Source organism: Lepidochelys kempii, chromosome 1 (genome assembly GCF_965140285.1).
Source record: "Lepidochelys kempii isolate rLepKem1 chromosome 1, rLepKem1.hap1, whole genome shotgun sequence".
In the NCBI taxonomy this organism is placed as follows: domain Eukaryota; kingdom Metazoa; phylum Chordata; order Testudines; family Cheloniidae; genus Lepidochelys; species Lepidochelys kempii.
In genome coordinates, this window is record NC_136380.1 from 254,108,279 (window position 1) to 254,128,018 (window position 19,740).

At 45.9% G+C, this 19,740-nt stretch overlaps 1 protein-coding gene across 1 annotated transcript; it reads right to left on the reverse strand.

The window, feature by feature from the left end:
• Positions 1–187: 187 nt before the first annotated feature.
• On the reverse strand, positions 188–12,747 carry CKAP4 (cytoskeleton associated protein 4). The gene is made up of 2 exons (XM_073324265.2): positions 12,203–12,747; positions 188–3,785 (listed from the first exon to the last, which is right to left on the reverse strand). Exons 1-2 carry the CDS (start codon positions 12,533–12,535, stop codon positions 2,451–2,453), a joined length of 1,668 nt encoding a protein of 555 aa, XP_073180366.1. The 5' UTR covers positions 12,536–12,747; the 3' UTR covers positions 188–2,450.
• Between the last annotated feature and the right edge of the window lie 6,993 nt (positions 12,748–19,740).

The following is a 19,740-nucleotide window of genomic DNA, read 5'->3' on the forward strand; positions in this document are numbered from 1 at the left end:
AAGGTTTTCGTTACAATCATAACAGCTGCTATTGTTACTTTTTGGTTTTGAAATTAAAGCTGAGGCTCTGATGAACAAGTTAGAGGCTTTTCCACTCCACTCCCAGCTAGCTCCTGAACCTCAGTGGGAATATTCTGCAAAATGCTAAATTAAGTACCTTTCACAATAAGCAACATGAAAAAAAAAATCAAAACACAATTCCAAGTGTTTATTATGTATTAAAAATACTGTAAATAAGCCATACAGTTCACTTCACAGTAACCTAAACAACTGTTAGAAACTTGAAAAGAAAAGTCAACAAAGAACAGTGCAGTTCAAAAAGTAACAACAAAATTTATCTCAATGCAGTGCATCCGCCTCACTTATTAAGACTTACTTGACTTATTAGCAACTTCTCACTATGTACAGTGGGAACAGCATTACAAATAGCTGGGTATTTTATTCTTAAATATCGAAGGGAACTCCCTCTTTACCTCTGCTGTTCCCAGAAATTACCATTTGTTGGAGGTGCTAGTTCTATGAATCATTTTCTAATGCAGCCAAAGAGTTGGTTAAAATAGGGCATGCATTACACTCTCTGTAATGTGGGCTAGCAGATATCCCCATTTACAGAGCAGTCTGCACCAAGGCATAAGTACCTTTGAAAAACAACCTTTGAAAAGTAAACCTCAGAAAGAAATCAGAAATCCTTTTCTAGGGTACAACCCCCCAAAAAGTTCCATGTTGGAGAGGTTCTTAGAATGCTTGAAATTCTTTAATATTTGACAGTCATTCTGATTCTCAGCCAACCTGAGGCTTGCTCGTACTCCATTGAAGTCAATGACACACTCCCACCGACTCCAGTTGTACAGAATACAGTAATACTAATTAAAGTCACTATCACCTCAGAGGCAATCTTGAAAGGTATTTTATTTAGAAACAATTCTGTTGGTATCATTCTGAATCTTCTCTTCCTCCTCCTGTGGTATTATTAGCAGGCTTAGGCCTGGTCTACAGCTAAAACATACGTCAGTCAGGGGTGTGTCGCCCCTCCCCCATGCAGCAACCTAGGTATGCTGACAAAAAACCCCAGTTTGTGCGCTTATAGGAGAGGGGTTCTATTGGCATAGCTAAAGTCACTGGAGGAGGTGGTGTTCTTACACTGGCAGAACAACTCCTGTGTCCTTGTACGTTGCAACTACACTAGGGTGCTGTGCCGGCATAGGCAGTGGTGTTTTTAGTTCCTCTCCTCAGTCTTCCTCACTCAAAGCCCTGATCATCTCCACAGCAACTAACCGTGATACCACGAAAAGGAATTACGACTTCAAGGGAGAGATTCTGACAATGTAAATAATCCCAAAATAACACGGCAAAACGTTATTGAGCCCTCTGGCAATGAATCACATCCTTCAATTCACATTCCTCTTCCCAGCCATGCTAATCTGTACATGGGGGTTTGGAGGTGCTGGGGAAAGGGGCATATGGGCACAAATATTTCTGCTCTTTAGCAGTGCCATGGAACACCCCTCAGCAGCTCTCGTCTCACGTTTTTTGGAGAACTAGAGTCTGTAGGTGCCCTATACTTCTCCCCACTCCATGAGTTTTCCTGTGTGCGGCTATGTATGCATGGCAGTCAGAACTTGCTTCTTTCCCTACACGGTGGAATAAGCTGAAGAAACAGATGAGTTGCCTCAGGCCTAGTCTACATGTATTAGTTTTACCAGCATGAATATTTTGATTAAGGGTGTGTTTGTTTGGTTTTAAAACCGTAATACCACTAAAAGCCCTAGTGTGGATGCAGTTACAGCAGTATAAGGTACCTTATGCCAATATAGCTACTCCCCTTCCACTAGAGGAATAGCTAACCCAGTATAAAGCACCTTTATATCAATATATCTATGGGTCTGTCTACACTACAGCCACTACAGTGGCACAGCTATGCATTGTAGCTGTGCCACCTTAGCATCATAGCGTAGATGTTTTCTACATCGATAGAAGGAGTTTTTCAGTCGATGGAGAGACGGATTAACTACAAGAGGCGGTAGTGAGGTCACCAGAAGAATTTTTCCTTTGACCTAGCTGCATCTACCCAGGGAGTTAGGTCAACCTAATTATGTTGCACAGGGCACATTTTTCACAGCCCTGAGCAATCAAGGTAGGTCTATCTAATTTTAAGTGTAGACCAGGCCAATGTCTACAGTAGGGAGATTGTGCTGCTGTAACTATACCAGTATACTTAAAGCAGTACAACTTTCTAGTGTTGACTAGGCCTTAGTAATTTACCGTACTCACCCACCTATCCATCCGAACTCACAAAACTTTTAAAAATGAAACTAAACAGAAGAGAGATCCAGGAACTAAGCAGAACTGTCTCTAATTATGTGTCCTTGTTTTCTTTGGAGGTGTCAAAACACTGGGTATACAAAAGCTATTCTTTTAAATTCGATAACTGCACAGTTAGCACTGTTCACTTAAACTTTTTCATGTATCTTTTCTACTTTCATAAACAATCTATCCAGATCATTCCTTAGGTCATCTACCAAACTCCTCACAGACTCCACATTGTTCTCATTTGTTTCTATTTTCACTGAGTAAGCAACTAAACTATCTACTGCAGTTCTTATCATTTTCAAGTCAGATTCAACTTGATTGACAGAAGATCTTAATGTGTCTACAGAGCCTTCTACAGAAGACAGTTTTTCAAGATAGTCTTGAGATTGTGCTTGGCCCATCTGAGGCTTTTCTTGATCCAGCAAAGCACTAACTTGTTTCTGGATGTTATGAAGTGCATCAGCAGAGTCTGGTAGGTCACTCACACTTCTTCTCAGTTCATCAACATCATGGTATAATGAGAGCTGAGATTCACTAAGACTTTGCACAGTGTCTGTTATTGAACGTACATCACCATCTGAGGTACTACGCAGAGATGCAATGGCTTCCTCTAGAGTTGCTAGCTTTCTTTCATACGCTTCGTGCTTAGAAAGAAGTGATTCCATCTTTTCAGTCTGTTGAGCATCAGTAGAACTTAGAGACTGAAAATTGTCTTCTACACCTCTGAATCTGAATTCAAAGCCTTCCCTGTTCTTTTCAAGGGTTTCTAACACATTTTTGGAGAGTACATTTTCTTCCTGTTTGTTAAGGTTGGCTTTAATTTGCTGTAAATCTTCATCCAGTCTTTTAATCTCATCAGGGAGCTGCATAATGGATTCTTCAGCTTTAAGAACTTTCTCTTGAAAAGCTTTCAATGAAAGGTGTTCTGTGTCTGCAGTCTCTTTGAACGTCTCAAGTTCCTGTTTGAGATTGACTAATGCTTTGATTTCAGTATAAACATCCGATTCCATGGACTCTATTGTACTTTTCAGAGACTCTATGGCCTTCTCTTTGGTTTTCATGGATGTTTGCATCTCATCAACAGCATCTTTCAGAGCCTTTAATTCATGTTTATACACATCTGTTTCTCCCAGTGAAGCCACCTTTGCTTTCATATCATTGATTTCATTTTGGCTCCTTTTCTGGACTTCAGTGAATATGGCAATGTTATCGTTGATAGACCTGGTCAACTCTGTTAATCTTTCTTCCACAGTGTTTTCAAGTGACATGAAGTCTCGTTCTCTTGCATCCTTTACCACATGGATGCCATCAGACAGGTCTTTCAGGATTTCATTTTGTAGTTTTTGAAGAACCTCACTGATTCGATTTATTTCACTCTCCCCTTGTTTAACACTCTTCTCAGTAACTTCTTGTTTATGCTGAGCACTTTTCATCATGGATTCAAAACCTCCAAATGTGGCTTGAAGAGAATGCACCTAAAAACAGAAATCCACATATTTTCAACTTAAATTTTCATCTTATGTTAGTTGATGAGGATGTCGCTATCTACCTAATTTACGTATAACCCCCACTATTGTAGTATCTGAGCACCTCAGAATCTTTACTGTTCCCTCCCTCAAGCATTCTGGTGATGCTGGGAAGTACTATTATCAAATAGGAAACTGAGGCACAAAGAAACAAAAGCTTGGGCTACACTGGAAAGTTATACCGGCATAGAGGAGTTGGAGAGAGGTGTGAAAAAACACACCCCTGACCGACATAGTTACGGCTGACAAAACCCCCAGTATAGATGCAGGTATCTTAACAGAAGAATACTTCCAGCCAAGTGGCTACCGTTGTTCAGGGTGGTGGTGTTCCTACACTGGCAGAATAACTCCTTCCGTTGGTATAGGCTGCATCTATGCTAGGGGGCTATGCCAGCACAGATATGCCCAGCAGGGGATGCAGATGGAGCCCTATGCCCAGGGGCCGCACTGAAGAGCCAGTGTCCAATAGAGGGACCAGCGCTCATGGGGTGCAGCCTTCTGCTCCCCTCCTGACCCCGGCCCATCAGTTCAGACAGAGTCTGTGCAGGGAAAGTGGACAGACTGGTACTGAAAAAGGGTTGGGGTCAGGAGGAGAACTTGTCCTGCACAGACTCTCTCAGGAAGGGGTGCAGATGGGGCTCCGTGCCCTGGGGCTGTGCTGATGGGCCAGGGTCAGCAGGGGAGCTTCTCTGAAAAATTCCCAGGTCCTGAAAAAGCCAAAATTGAAGTGAAGTCTGTAAAACCCAAATAGTGGCTTTTTCAAAACTCAGAAATTCTTCTGAGAACATGAAGGGCTTTGCCTATTTGGTATGAGCTGATGGTTTCAGTCCAGCTCCCTGTCCAAATCACAGAAATTACCTCCACAGTTGGCACTGACTGGCACATTTATTGACAGTCTCAGCTCAGAGGCCAAGGCATCACTGGGCATGAAGACTGAACTACCTCTCCCACCTAGAATAAGGATCTAGGCATATGAATGGGAAAGCTTGCACGACCATTGCCTGGCTGGACCCGTTCTGCGGATAAACAGAATTTCAGGCTTTGGGTCTATGAAAGTGGCACGTTCCATAAGCACTAAATTCACACAATTTAAAAAACCCCAAGTGATTTTAAAAACTCACACCGACTTCAGTGGGGATCCTGCACAAAAGAACTCTTACAGGTTTTGGCTGTGTGGCAGTGGTGAATAATGCATGCTACAGGAATCCTGGAGATGCTGTCTTGGCTCATTCCCTGCTACACATGTGGAGTGTGCATTAATCAGTACTGCCATGCGGTCTGTCAGGTTTATTGATTAGATAAGCAGCTTCAGACCTGGTTTCATTTTGTAAATAACATTATTAAATGAATGCACTTAAAAGAAAATATCTTATTTTTAATTATAAAAGGCCAAGTCATGAGGTCTTCATTCAGCTCCCAAGCCTACAAACATTTCCCACATGAGTTAGCTCATTAATTTAGTTACTAATGAATAAGTAAGTTATTCAGATACATGTCTGCAGGTTTGGATGCTCAGGTTGAACCTCCCTTGGTTTCAGTGGGAGTCTGAGCTGAGTAAGGACTGCAGGATTTGGCCAAAAGTCTTTTAATTTTGTTTTAAATGCAAACATTAAGTGATATACTGTTGATAGGTCCAAGTAATCCCCAAACTTTACAGGTGACCTGCAAAGGAAGCACGGTTTTACTATCCTTTTTTTCTTCAGGATGTATAGAGAAGGGGTAAAAGATTTCTCCCCATCCTCCAATTTTTTTCAAAGTCTACTAAATTTATTCCTTAGGGCTTGTCTTCACTACTGTGCTGCGCCAATGTAGCACGTCTGGTGAAGACATGCTACGTTGACAGGAGAGTGCTCTCCCGCAGATGTAATTACTCCACCTCAGCGAGAGGCGGAAGCTATGTCGGTGGGAGAGCATCTCCCACTGATATAAAGCATTGTGTACATCGCGCTAAGTCGATGTAACTTACGTCACTCGGGGGTGGTTTTTTCACACCCGAGCGATGTAAGTTACATCAACTTAAGCAGTAGTGTAGACAAGCCCTAAGAAACACCGTATAGTATCATAGCTATTTCTTGTTTTGCTGGAGCACCAAAGGGAGTTTTCTCAGCCTTCTGTTGAAGGGATAAGAGTATTTGAATCTTTAACAAAGACAGTCTTTCTCCCAAACATTTGTCAGGTGTCTGAGGTAAATGGGTGTTAACAAAAAGCAAAGTTTTAAATAGTTTGTTCAAAAATCAAATTCCCTCTCAATTGCTCAAGTTTCAATCTAATTTGATTATGTTATAATCTCACTGCTTCTCCAGTTGTTCAGGAAAAACAGAGTAGATAAGACCTGATATTTCTAATAGAAAAATAAGCAGGAAAAAACCCACTCTTGAATCCTACCTTGTCCATGCCCTAACTCCTTACCACAGTTGCCAACTTTCATGCGGTAAATAAGCACCCCAACTTTCACAATAAGCCAAAAATCAAGCTAATCCCATTTCAAAACTAAGCCAAAACAAGCCAATCCCTAAGAACCCCAATACTCTATGTGACTAGATCCCCCTGGCCTGCAGTCTGGGACCGTGGTGGGCCTGCTGTGTACCTCTGACTCTCTCCCCCACTTGCCCCTGCTTGCCGGGAGCCAATCAAAAAAAGAAGCAACAAGCTAAAAGCTGGCCAACAAGCAACTCACAAGCCAATTAAGCCAAAAACAAGCCCAATTTCTGCAGCTTTTTTGAGGGTTTGGCATATCTGCTCCTTACCCTTCTCGCCTCAAAAAAAAGTCCCAGGCCGCCTTCATATATCAGAAAGAACCAAAAAGGGCATGGGGGGGAGGGGGGGAAGAGGGGGAAAGAATCCTTTCCTTTGCAGGCCACCTTTAAAACTTAAAGGAAAGATGATTACATTTTAAGCAGTTTGTACCCTGAAGGTCTTACATGAGACTAGAAAGAAATTAAATGGGAAAATGTGAATAATAATGTTACTCAAATTGCTATGTGGCAATGGTTATTAAATTGATAATGTGGTTCTATCAGTAGTTACCGCCCAGTGGTCTTTCAGTCTGATTTTACCATATACAGAGTTTTTCACTACAGAACTTTTTTCTGTATCTCTTTAAAGTTGTCATGTCACACATCAGGTGTTTATAAGCCTTACATAGTGCAGGGAAACTATTGCTCACCTATCTCCTCCTGCAGACACAGCTGTAAAATTAAACTAATGTGCTAAGTTCATCCTATTAACTAACCTGTCTCCAAATGTTACTGTTATCGGACCAGAGAATCTGGCTCTCTAATGTCACAATGTGCCAGGTCAGGCCTAAAGTGCCAGATGTGGCCAGTGGAGGATTCTCTGTAACTGAAAGTCTTTAAAACATGATTTGAGGACTTTGGTAACTCAGTCAGACGTTATGGGTCTATTACAGGAGTGGGTGGGTGAGGTTCTGTGACCTGCAGTGTGCAGGAGGTCAGACTAGATGATCATTATGGACCCTTCTGGCCTTAAAGTCTGTGAGTCTATGAGACAGATCCCCACCCTCTTTCCTGACATAGGGAGAAGGGTGTTTGTTGGGGCATGGTAGAATGGAGCTCTACTATGCCTCATTCTCCTCTTGTAATGACCCTGATGGACCATATGCCAAGTGATGTAGGTTGAAGCCGTTCCCCTGCACCTTTAACTTACTACAGGGCCACGTGGTTGAGGATCAGAGCTCTAATGTAAAATAGAATCAAGCCCAATATAGTCAAGATAGACCAATTTCTAATTTAATTAATCTTAATAATCTTGTACTCAGCCTATTTACTCTAAATGGCTTGCTGACCCCTACATGAGCCCTTTGCAAGAAAGGGATAAAACCCTAACTTCAAAATAACAGTTCACATTCATTATAAAACAAGGGTTTGGAATGGCTTCCATTTAAGAAGAGACTAAAAAGATTAGGGCTGTTCAGTTTAGAAGAGAGATGACTAAGGGGGGATATCATAAATGTCCATATATGTCTATCATGAATGCTGTGGAAAAAGTGAATCAAGAGGTGTGTGTCTAGCTGTGCCCCCAAAGGCATGGATTTCAATCACAGTCTTTGAAAGGCTTAATATCATATACAAGACAGAAAAATATTCTTCTACTGACAACCAGTTTTCTCCTTTAAAAAGTCATGTTAACATGTCAAATAATCTTAGTTCCTCTGTAAATTGTGCTAAAATAATCTTTGCTCCTCTGTCAATTGTGCTATACTACAAAGACTAACTACAACTTTCCACATAATTTCCTTTCCCTTCCTACAGCTGATGTGAATAGCAGATGAGCTTATATAACTCTTACTTCTGACAATGCCTCTGTATGGCAAAAGACCAAAGAGGGTGGAGGATGGAGTTCCCTCAAAGCAGCCTAAACTGGCAGTGCTATATAGGTATAGCACAGTATCCTACAGTGATATTAGGCCATGAATTGATCTCCTCCCTCTGCCTTTCATCCTTACATTAGAAATGCATGCCTAATGTTAGCCATCCTTGACACACAGGTAGGTGGAGTTTTATCTCCCTTTGGAACTAGAACATAGATATAAGAGCTGCCAAACTGGGTCAGACCATGGTCCATCTTGCCCAGTATCCTGTCTCCAACAGTGGCCTGTACCAGAGCTTCAGAGAGAGCGTACAGAACAGGGCAATTTTGGAGTGATCCATTCCTGTCTTCCACTCCTGACTTCTGGTAGTCAGGTTTAGGGTCACTCTGAGCATGGTTGCGTCCCTGACCATCTTGGCTAATAGCCATTGATGGACCTATCCTCTATGAATGTACCCAGTTCTTTTTTTAACCCAGTTATACTTTTCACCATCAGAGCATCCCAAGGCAATGAGTCCCACAGGTTAGCTGTGTGAAAAAAGTACTTCCTCTTGTATTAAACCTGCTCCAATTAATTTCATCAGGTGACCCCTAGTTTTTGTAGTGTGGGAAAGGGTAAATAACACTTCTTTATTCACTTTTTCCTCAGCATTCATGATTTTTTAGAGTTTTATCAGATCACCCCTTAGTCACCTCTTTTCTAAACTGAGCAGCCCTAATCTTCTCTCCTTGTATGTTCCAAACCCTCGATCATGTTTGTTACCCTCCTTTGAATCTTTTCTAGTTCCACTATATCCTTTTTGAGATGGGGAAACCACAACTGGACACAGTATACAAGGTGTAGGCACACCTTGGATAGCTAATTATTTAAAACATCATTTGTGCGCCTCTCTCTCAGAGCCTGGTATTAACTTGTGATTTTGGCCACAGCAATCCAGAGATGAAAGGAGCACATTTTACATATCCCTATGCTTGTAAGGCCTCAAGACAAATTAAGGCTGGGATTTTCAAAGGGACCTAAGGGAACTAGAAACCCAAATCCCATAGATTTTGAAAATCCCAATCTAAATATTGAAACTAGTAGAGTGATGCTGATATTTCCAATAACCTCAGCCTTCCCTTTGATAAGCAAGGGAAGAATAAAAGAGACACTGCCTGGTGTTACAGCACCTGAATTCGAATTGCTCTCTTTCAGAAAAAGCTCTCCTTAAAAATGTCTTGTTGCTATAGAACAAAATATTAGCCCTGGGAAATGATGGCTGTAACAGGCTGCTCAAGAGAGAAATGATAGTATGATTACATCTAGGAACTTAGGCGTGATCTACACTATAAAGTTAGTCCGTGTCTACATTGCCACTTTACAGCGCTGCAACTGTCTTGCTCAGGGGTGTGAAAAAACACACCCCTGAGCGCTGCAAGTTTCAGCACTGTAAAGTGCCAATGTAGATAGTGCATTGGCACTGGGAGCCACACTCCCAGCACTGGTAGCTACTCCCCTCATGGAGGTGCTGTTTTTTGTTGTTGTTTTTTAATAGCGCTGGGAGAGCTCTCTCCCAGCGCTGGTGCCGTGACTACACAGCCACATTAAAGCGCTGCCGTGGCAGCGCTTTAACGTGGCTAGTAAAGACATGCCCTGCAGACAGCTTTACTACATTGCTCAGGCTGTGAAAAATTTCACACCTTATGCAGTGTAGTTAACCCAACCTAAGGCCCGCTGTACACACCACTAGGTTGACGGAAGAACCCTTTCCATCCCTATAGAGTTTAAGCTACAGTGACACCACTGCACTTTATTTATGTCTAGTGTAGATATAAAGAACTCTACTTTCAGTGAGTGCTTGATGAGAGAGGGATGGTATGTGTGGAAGGAAAACTAAAACTTCAGTGTTGCACTGTCTTGGCTCGCTCTCTTTTGGGCTCACACAGAACACACTCACAGCAGCCAGCTCCTGCCTGTTGAGTAAGTAGAGGACAGAAATTGATATGAATTGTGTGCCTACGAATTTCACAGATCAGGACTCCTCTTAGTTTAAATCCCTTGTCAGCTATTAGAGGACAAATAGGCTTGTGGTGATGGCACTGGACTGGGACTCAAGAGATCTGGCTTCTGTTCTTGGCTCTGCCATAGGCTATCTGTGAGATCTTGGCCAAATCACATAATCTGGCTGAGCCACAGCATCCAATCTGTGAAATGGAGAAAACAATACTTTCCTTCTTCACAAGGATGCTGCAAATCTGATTCACTAGAGTCTGTGAGTTGCTCAGATACTGAAGTGATGAGTGCCATAGAAAATACAATAAATAATTATATAACTACCTAAGTTCTTATACTGAGGCTATGTATTATATTCCTATGTCATACATGCCAAGCTTTTGATCCCAGTATCTCCCTTCCCCCATATATCTTTAAACAAATATTAGGCAAATTAAAATGTTGTGCCTGTCACGTTCGTCAGTACCATGTGAACTTGAAATCCAGCCAGCATGAAAAAATGAGTTCTACAATCACATATGCATTGTAGGTGTTTTTCTTTCCCCTGTTGCTGTGTAAAAGACCCACACAAACAAACAAGAAACTGACCAACTAAACCCCCTATCCTGCACACTGACCCACTGTGGGCAGATTCTTCACCTACATGGAAACACCTGATCCCCATGGATCAGCTTACAGTTCGATGCCCTACTGATCACACAGGGAAAACAGTGAAACTGAATGACTATACACAGGGTGCTCTCAGATGTACAAAACCCACAAACTGAAAAAAACAGACATTTTTTCTCTGATCCATTTCAGTTATAATAATCTCAGGTGTTACTGTATGTAACACTTCCTAACAGAAGTGTGATTTTTATTTTAAGTTGACAGTATTTCTAACATTTTTTTAAAAAGTGAAATATTTTAAGCCATCCTGAAAGGTATGGGAAGTGCATTGCACTGCCATGCCTGAAGCCCTAGCCTAGAAGTGGATTCCGTTTGAGCAAAAATAGCATCCTCCAGTTTCAAGGAAAAGGGTACCTCTCTGATCAATTGGGCCACACACTTCACTGACTACTTCATTACACTCCTGTGGAAATCAGTTGCAACAGAAGTTGCTGGTCTCATCCTCTTGGCTGGAGATAATGTAGGAATTTGGCAGACACTGTAAGCAGTGAGGGTGCAGCCAATCAGCAGTTCTGGTGCTACCGCTATTGCTTTTTAAAACAAGTGGGATTTTTGCTTTTCATAGTGTGCAGCAAATTCGACTGCCACTGAAAACTGCAGGAAAATAAGGGCGATGCATAGTCAAAAACAGTGACAGGGTGAAAGCAAAACATGCTCTGCTGCTATCTATGGTGTAGGAATAGCCAAGATTACTTCGATATAACTCAGGGGTGTGAATAAGCCACCCTCCTGAGCAACATAGGTTACACTAACCTGAGTGCCAGTGTAGACAAGGCTAGGTTGGCAGGAGAGCTGCTCTGCTCCCGACACAGCTACTGCCTGGGGGGGGGGGGTGGATTTATTAGGGCTAGTCTACACTGGCAATGCTAAAAAACTGCCACAGCAGCGCTTTAATGTGGCTTGTGTGGTGGCGGTGCTCAGCGCTGGGAGAGAGCTCTCCCAGCGCTCTAAAAAAAAACCCCCACCCCCATGAGGGGCAACGCTCCCAGCGCTGGTGCACCGTCCACACTGGCGCTTTAGGGGCGCTTAAACTTGCTGTGCTGGGGGGGGGGGTGTTTTTTCGCACCCGTGAACAAGAGCGTTGCAGCGCTGTAGCGAGCCAGGGTAGAGAAGCCCTTCGCCAGGAGAGCGCTCCCCAAGGGCGTCTTCACCGGACGCAGCCCTTCTCCTGGGGACTAGCCCTTTGTCTGCTCCTGCCGAGCGCCGGCACCGCCTCGCCTCCAGGCTCGGCCTCCCTCTGCCTTCACAGCAATGGAGTCGCCAGAGTTTGGGGAGCCCTGGCAAACTTTGCGAGCGCCCCCCCCCCCGCCCCCTGCCCGCCAGTTGAGGGGCTGGCGGGTGGACAGAGAGAAACCACCCACCTCCTTGCCCTTACCTTCTGCGCGACCCCCTCCAGGGCGCGGGCCAGCTCCTCCCGCTGCCGCGCCGAGCCCTCGTGGCGCAGGCTGAGCTGGCCGAGCTGCCCGCGGAGGTGCTGCACGCCCCAGCCCGAGAAGGCGGCGGCTGCCACCAGAGCCAGGGAGAAGAGGAGGTTCAAAGCCCTGCCCAGGCTGCAGGCGGACGGGCGGCCTCCCGCCGCTTTGCTCCCCTTGGCGGGAGCCGCCGCCTGCTGCTGCTTCTTTGCCACGTCATCCGCGCCGCCGGAGTGGGACTGGGTTCCCTTCTCCGAGCCGCTGCCCTTGCTGCTGCGCTGTCTGGCGGCGGACATGCCGGCTGGGAGGGAGGGCGGGCGGCGCCGCTGCTGCCCAGCGAAAGAGGCCGGCGGCGCTTCAGGCGGGTTAATCAGCGCGGGCTCCGCGGGAAGGGCTCAGCGCTGCGGGACCGAGCCGCTCTCGCTCCCCATTCAGTCCGGGCAGAGGCTGTGGGGTAGGAGGGTGGGGAGGCTCCAGCCACAGGAGCCGGGGCTTCCCCGCCCCGCTGCACACCCAGCGCCGCCTCCCCAGCCCGGCGAGAAGGGGGAGCTGCCACGCACACCGGGAGGAAGCAACCCAGCTCCATTCCCCAGCGAGCCCTTAGGGGGGAGCCATGCAGTTAGGGTGACCAGAGAGCAAAGATGAAAAATTGGGACCGAGTGGGGGGGGGGGGTAATCGGCGCCTATATAAGAAAACCTCCCAAATACCGGGACTGTACTTATGAACTTGGGATATCCGGTCAAACTACATGCAGTGCTGCGGAGAGGAGAGACTAGCAGCCCTTGCCTCTGTGGCATTTTCTGTTTGAAGTCTACTAACCAAACTATAGGCAAGGGAGCCACACCTACAGTTAAGGCCCTGTCCACACTGACAAGGTTCTGTGCAGTAAACCGGCTTTCTGCATTGTAACTCCCCAGGTGTACACACTGCCAAGCCACTTAGTGCACAGAAACTGCACAGTTGCAGCGCTTTAAAAAAACCACCCAGACAAGAGGCGTACGGCTTTCTGCGCCGGGGGTACAACGCCACCGTGCCAGTGTAGACACCCTGGTCGATTACAGCGCTGCGACTGGCTTACTGGAGGTATCCCGCAATGCCTGTTCTCACCTCTCTGGTCATTGCTTTGAACTCTGCTGCCCTGGCCTCAGGTGACCAACCGTCATCCCCACCCTGTACATTCATTTGCAAATTTGAAAGTCCCCTTCCTGTTTGCTTGGTGATGCGTTCAGTGGTCCCAGCGCATCTTTTCAGGTGGCCATGCCTGTTCCACGCACCAGGCGATCTCCCACTTGGAGCAATGCGAGCTGCTGGACCTCATCAGCATTTGGGGAGAGGAGACTGTCCAGTCCCAGCTGCGCTCCAGCTATAGGAATTATGATACCTATGGCAGATTTCACGATGCATGACAGAAAGGGGCCATGACCGGAACACACAGTAGTGCAGGGTCAAAGTGAAGGAGCTGCGGAACGCCTAGCACAAGGCACGGGAGGCAAACTGCCGCTCTGGAGCTGCACCCCCGAGCTGCTGGGTCTACAAAGAGCTGGATGCAATACTTGGTGGCGACCCCACCTCCACTGCGAAGGCCACTGTGAATACTTCAATGGCTCGCATGCCACTCAAGAGTGGACCGAGCCAGGAGGAGGAAATCTTGGACGAGAATGTGGAGGGGGACCCAGAGGCAAAGGACAGCTCGGAGCTCAGAGATGCATGCAGCTAGGGGCTCTTTTCTACCCCAGAGGAGGCTAGCCAGTCACAGCTGTTGGATGTTGGTGAAGCACAAACAGGAGAGGAGGCCTCTGGTAAGTGGATTTGATTTTGGGAATCGCTGAAGAGAGTTGTTGGGTGCAGAAGGCATAGGTGCAGACTTCCCCGCTTTCCCCTGGGTGCTCAACCCCTCCCCCCCCCCACACACACTCTGCCCCTGGCCCCAGCTCTTCCCCACCCCCATTCCAACCCCTTCCCCAAAGTCCCCACCCCAATTCCACCCCTTCCCTGCCCCTATTCTGACTCCTTCCCCAAATCCCCGCCCCGGCCCTGTACTTCCCCACCTCCTCCCCTGAGCGCGCCATGTTCCCACTCTTCCCCTTCCCTCCCAGCACACCGCCAAACAGCTGTTTGATGGCAGCCAGGGGGAAGCGCTGGGAGGTAGGCAGAGGAGCAGGGATGTGGCGTGCTCGATGGGGGGAGGACTCCCACTACAATCAACACCCATGCCTCTGCAGGTTGGCCCTGCTGAAGTATAGTACCTGCTGCATTGTACTCCAAAGGAGAAGGTTGGATATGATCTCTGGACATACATGAATCTTTAGCCGCCCCGGGACCCCACCTCCTCCTGGGACCTTCCCTTCCCCCATCCCCCTCACTGCTGATGGGGTTTTTTTGACTCTCTCCTCCGGTTGTCGTTTTTTAATAAAAGAATTGCGTTGATTTGAAAGCAATCTCTATTCTCTTAATTGAAAGCAAACAGAGCTCTGCAAAGCAACAGCCAATTATGTTAAAATTTCATATTGCATCGTCTGCACCAATCACAATCATCTCCTAGCATTGCAAGCACTCCAAGCATAGCAACAAATATTAGTGGCTTTCAGCTTCAAATTGCTGCTTCAAGGCATCCCTGATCCTTATGGTCCTGTGCTGCCCCCCCTCTAATAGCCCTGGTCTCTGGCTGTTCACACTCAGCCTCCAGGCATTGAGCCTCTGTGGTTCAGCCCTGAGAGAAGCTTTCACCCTTCCCTTCACAAATACTGTGGAGTGTACAGCACACGGCTATAAGCATAGGAATATTGTCATCGGCCAGGTCCAGCTTCCCATAGAGGCAGCACCAGTGGGCCTTTAAATGTCCAAAAGCACACTCAACAGTATTTCTGCACTTGCTCAGCCTGTTCTTGAACTGCTCCTTGCTGCTTTCAAGATGCCCTGTGTATGGCTTCATAAGCCACAGTATAAAGGGGTAGGCAGGGTCTCCCAGGATCACACTGGGCAGTTCGACTTCCCCTATGGTGATCTTCTGGTCTGGGAAGAAAGTCCCTGCTTGCAGCTTCCTGAACAGGCCAGTGTTCTGAAAGATGTGTGCGTCATGCACCTTTCCGGACCAGCCTGCGTTAATGACCGTGAAACGCCCACGGTGATCCACAAGCGCCTGGAGAACCATTGAGAAATACCCCTTGCAATTAATGTACTCAGTGGCTAGGTGCCAGAATTGGAATATGCGTGCCATCTATCATCCCTCCGCAGTTAGGGAAGCCCATTTGTTCAAAGCCATCCACAATGTTGTGCACATTGCCCAGAGTCACAGTCTTTTGGAGCAGGATGCGATTAATGGCCCTGCACACTTCCATCAACACGAGTCCAGCAGTCAACTTTCCCACTTCGAACTGGTTAGCAACCAATCAGTTTTCAGAGTAACAGCCGTGTTAGTCTGTATTCGCAAAAAGAAAAGGAGTACTTGTGGCACCTTAGAGACTAACCAATTTATTTGAGCATGAGCTTTCGTGAGCTACAGCTCACTTCATCGGCAGTTTCCACGGTATGCATCCGATGAAGTGAGCTGTAGCTCACGAAAGCTCATGCTCAGATAAATTGGTTAGTCTCTAAGGTGCCACAAGTACTCCTTTTCTTTCAACCAATCAGTAGCATTCTGGAATAGCCAGCTTTCACAGTGCAATCGTCACGCGCTTCTCCAACGGCAGGGCAGCTCTCATTCTTGGGCCCTTGTGCTGCAGGGCTGGGGCGAGCTCATCACACAGTCCCATGAATGTGGCTTTCCTCATCTGAAAGTTCTGCAGCCACTGCTTGTCATCCCATACGTGCTTCATGATGTGATCCCACCACTCTGTACTTGTTTCCCAAGCCCCAAAGCAGCGTTCCACTGTGGTCAGCACCTCCATGAATGCCACAAGCAATCTCATGTCGTAGCTAGTATGCGTGGCAAGATCAATGTCACGCTCTTTTTGCCTTTGTAGTTTAAGGAATAACTCCACTGCCACTCGTGATGTGTTAGTCAGAGCGAGCAGCATACTAGTCAACAGTTCAGGATCCATTCCTGCAGCCTGAAGAGGCAGGGTGCGCAGTACACAAACCATTGAAAGATGGCGCCAAATGCGGACAGAAGCACAGGGATTGCTGGGATGCAAAGCAATGTATCACTGGGCATTGGGACAGGAGCCAGGGTGCCCCGCAACCCCCCTCTGTCTTCCTACAACTCTTAGCAGCAGAAGAGGAAGAGATGCTCTGTGGGATAGCTCCCCAGAGTGCACTGCTCCGAATACCGCTGCAAGTGCCGCAAGTGTGAACATGGTATTGCGCAGGCAGCTGTCAGTGTGAACACACAACAGTGTTTTCCCTTCAGCGCTCTCTGAGCAGTGCTGTAACTCTGCCAGTGTAGACATGCCCTTAAGGCTGCCCAACGCTTCACATTACAAGTCGCTTGTTCAGGCCAGGTCTACACTACGCATTTACTTCAGTATAACTACCTCGCTCATGGGATGTGAAAAATCCACCCACCTCCAGGGTTGCCAAGCCTCCAGGATTGTTCTGGAGTCTCCAGGAATTAAAGATTCATCTTTCATGAAAGATTATGTCATGTGATGTAACCTCCAGGAATATGTCCTACCAAAACTGGCAACCCTACCAGCCTTGCCAGCCCCAAAAGTCAGACCTGCCCCAAAGTCAAGAAAATGAAAATAATGATAAATTACATTGGTTTTTTTTTTTCGCATGTGGCTTTTGATTTTCTGAACTCTTCCTGCCCAGCCCCAAAGCATTTGGGACAGCTGCAGTGTTGCCAACTCTCCTAACAATAAGATGATTGTGCCGCCCCCCACCCCACAAGTGCTCTCGGTTGGCTGCCAGATGATGCAGAGCTGCCAGCTTCTCCTAAGCCACAAAAAATATAATGAATGAATGCTGCTTGCCACACTCCTCAACCCCCAGTCCACGTCCAATCTGCCCTTTGCTCCTCTTGCAGTTCTAAGGGTTCTTCCCCCAGACTCCAGGTCTGCGAGGGCAGATCCAGCACATCCCTTTCTCCCCCTTCCCAGGCTGGGGAGATGGGAGGCAGCTCCAGGGGTTCTTCACCTCCTTTCCCCTTCCCAGGCTTCGTGTTGCAAGATGGAGAGGGAAGGGGGAGGAGCACAGAGCAGACTGATCACTTTTTTTCACAAGCGGGGAAGAGGGACCAGATCTCTCTGAGCTGCTGGGGACTATCTGCTCCTTCCTCTCCCCCTCCCCTACCCCAAAACTCCTCTGGGCTCCTGAGGGGAGAGATAGCAACTTGTCTCCTGCAGGAGCCCTGTTTGTCTGCCTTCCCCATTTCCTCACCTCCTGGGCAAGAGCCGCCAATCAGAGAGAGCTTTTCCGTGGGCAAGACTGGCAAGACAACACTGCAGTTTTCAGTTGCTTATAACTTTGCCAATCTTTAACCATTTGGGCTGAAACTTTCTCTGCTGGGTGGCTGCTTCAGGCTGAATTTTTTGTTAAATGTCATTTCCAAGAATGAAGTTGGGCGAAATAATATGTGATTATGTATCATAATGAATACACAAAGGGAGGCATAATTAAGGTTGCACTGGCAACCTGAATTCTGGTACTTCCTAACTATTGAGTGTTTGACTTTGCAACCTTATTGTTCTTGTAAAGTAGGGATTTTTTATGAAATATATACAGATAGAGACCTTTACGCTGCAGAGCTGTCCAAAAATTGGATGGAAGATGTCCTCATTTGGGATTAATTTTAAAGTTGTTTTTAAAATTTCTCTCTCTAATGCTGGATGCTTTGGTGTGTGTAAGACGTTTAAAAGGTAACCAATCTATTTCTGAATCCTCAAATGGTCCTAGAAGGAGTTGACATTATTCAGAGGAGACATGGTGGGTGGGGAGGGGAGGAGGAGATGATTTTTCTGTCTGGCTCTCTGTCTGTCTGACCCAATGACTATTTAAGTATTTATCCACAGCAGACAGTCGTTGGATCAGAGAGAGAGTGACTCGGTAGTCCAGTGGTTAGGGCATCCACATGGGAGACCAGGATCTAGTCCCCCTGCTCCAATCACTCTTTCATTATTTATCCACAGTGGCATAGCCTTAAGAGGGGAAATTGAGGGAGCCCCCCCACCAGAATAGATCACAGTGGAGCCTAAAACTGGGATTTAGGTGCCTAGGTCAGCGGATTAGGTGCCTAAGTACCTTTGTTGATTCCACCCTTATGTCTGACTTCTAACAGTCTCTGTTCTCCCTTGCAGCTGAACCAATTTAGCAAGAATAAAGATTATTCAGCTGTCAAACTCTGAAATCTAAACCAAAATTCAATATATGTAATATTTGAGTTATGTCCGGTCCTAATTCCTCTGTCTTTTCTGCAGCAGAGTCCATGCTCCAGATTTAAACTATACGGTCTTTAGGGAAAGCACTATCTTTCGTTATATAGTGTCTAGCCTAGTGGGGCCCTCATTGTTGACTGGTACCTGTTGCGCTCTCACAGTACAAATAATAAATTTCAGCTGAGCCTATCAAGTCTCTATAGGCATGGGACGTTTTAATTTTCTTGTAAGATATGTTGTTTAGTGTTTGTTTGTTTTTAATACTCTACAAAAATGGGTAAACAAATAATTTTAACTAAAGCTAATTTAAAAGGAGTGAATGATATCCCTGGGAGGTGAAACTATGAGTTCTCAAATGGCTTGGCATTACAAATGGACTTCTTCCTGGCTTTTTTCATGAAAAGAGACCTTCCCTGAGGTTCTTGTATCCCAAAGAGATGCAAACTAGGGCACGGTAAATAAGCATGCATTAGAAATGTATTCTTCCTTGTGGAAGTAATCGGATTAGACCATTGAATGTAATCCCTTCTAATGTCTCCAAGTGATGGACACCAAAGGCAAGATTGACTGGTGGGATGCATCTCTTGGAAAAATAATCACTTATTCAACCAGGGGGCTAGGAATCACAGCATGCATGATCTCCTTCCCACACTTTCAGCTCTTACTCATCAGTTTTCTTTAGCAGAGCTTGTGTTAATGAGGAGGTACTGCAAGCATCACCATTCTTATTTTTATTTATTATTTGCATTATGGTAGTGCTTGGGAGCCCCAACATGCACCAGGACTCCAGTGTTCTGAGAGCCGTACAAACACAGAACAAAAAGACAGTCCTGTCCTCAAAGAGTTTACAATTTAATAGAAGATAATACAACCTTCATCACATATACTACTTGTCAGGTGTGCTTATGCTAATGGCATTATTTCACAAGGAGGGAGGAAGAGCTATGTATAACAAGGACAAGCAAGATATGATTTATTACCAAGAGCTACTTAGTGCAGTAAGATGACTGCTAGCATTTTGCTTCCTGGTAGGAGATCACATTGCACATGGCTCAGGAATTTTTAGCACGAAGCAAGACGACTATATCATACACTGTTACTAGTAAATAATCAAATCTTACAGTGCTTGGGCTTCACTGATGAAGTCAGTACAGCTGTAAGAATAGGTACAATAATGACAGTCTGC

Bases quoted from the DNA above. Each gene is read 5' to 3' on its own strand.
- CKAP4 (XM_073324265.2), bottom strand. From the start codon at position 12,535: ATGTCCGCCGCCAGACAGCGCAGCAGCAAGGGCAGCGGCTCGGAGAAG. The intron at 3,786-12,202 runs GTAAGGGCAAGG...TTCTGTTTTTAG, and splicing joins TGGAGGGGGTCGCGCAGAAG to GTGCATTCTCTTCAAGCCAC.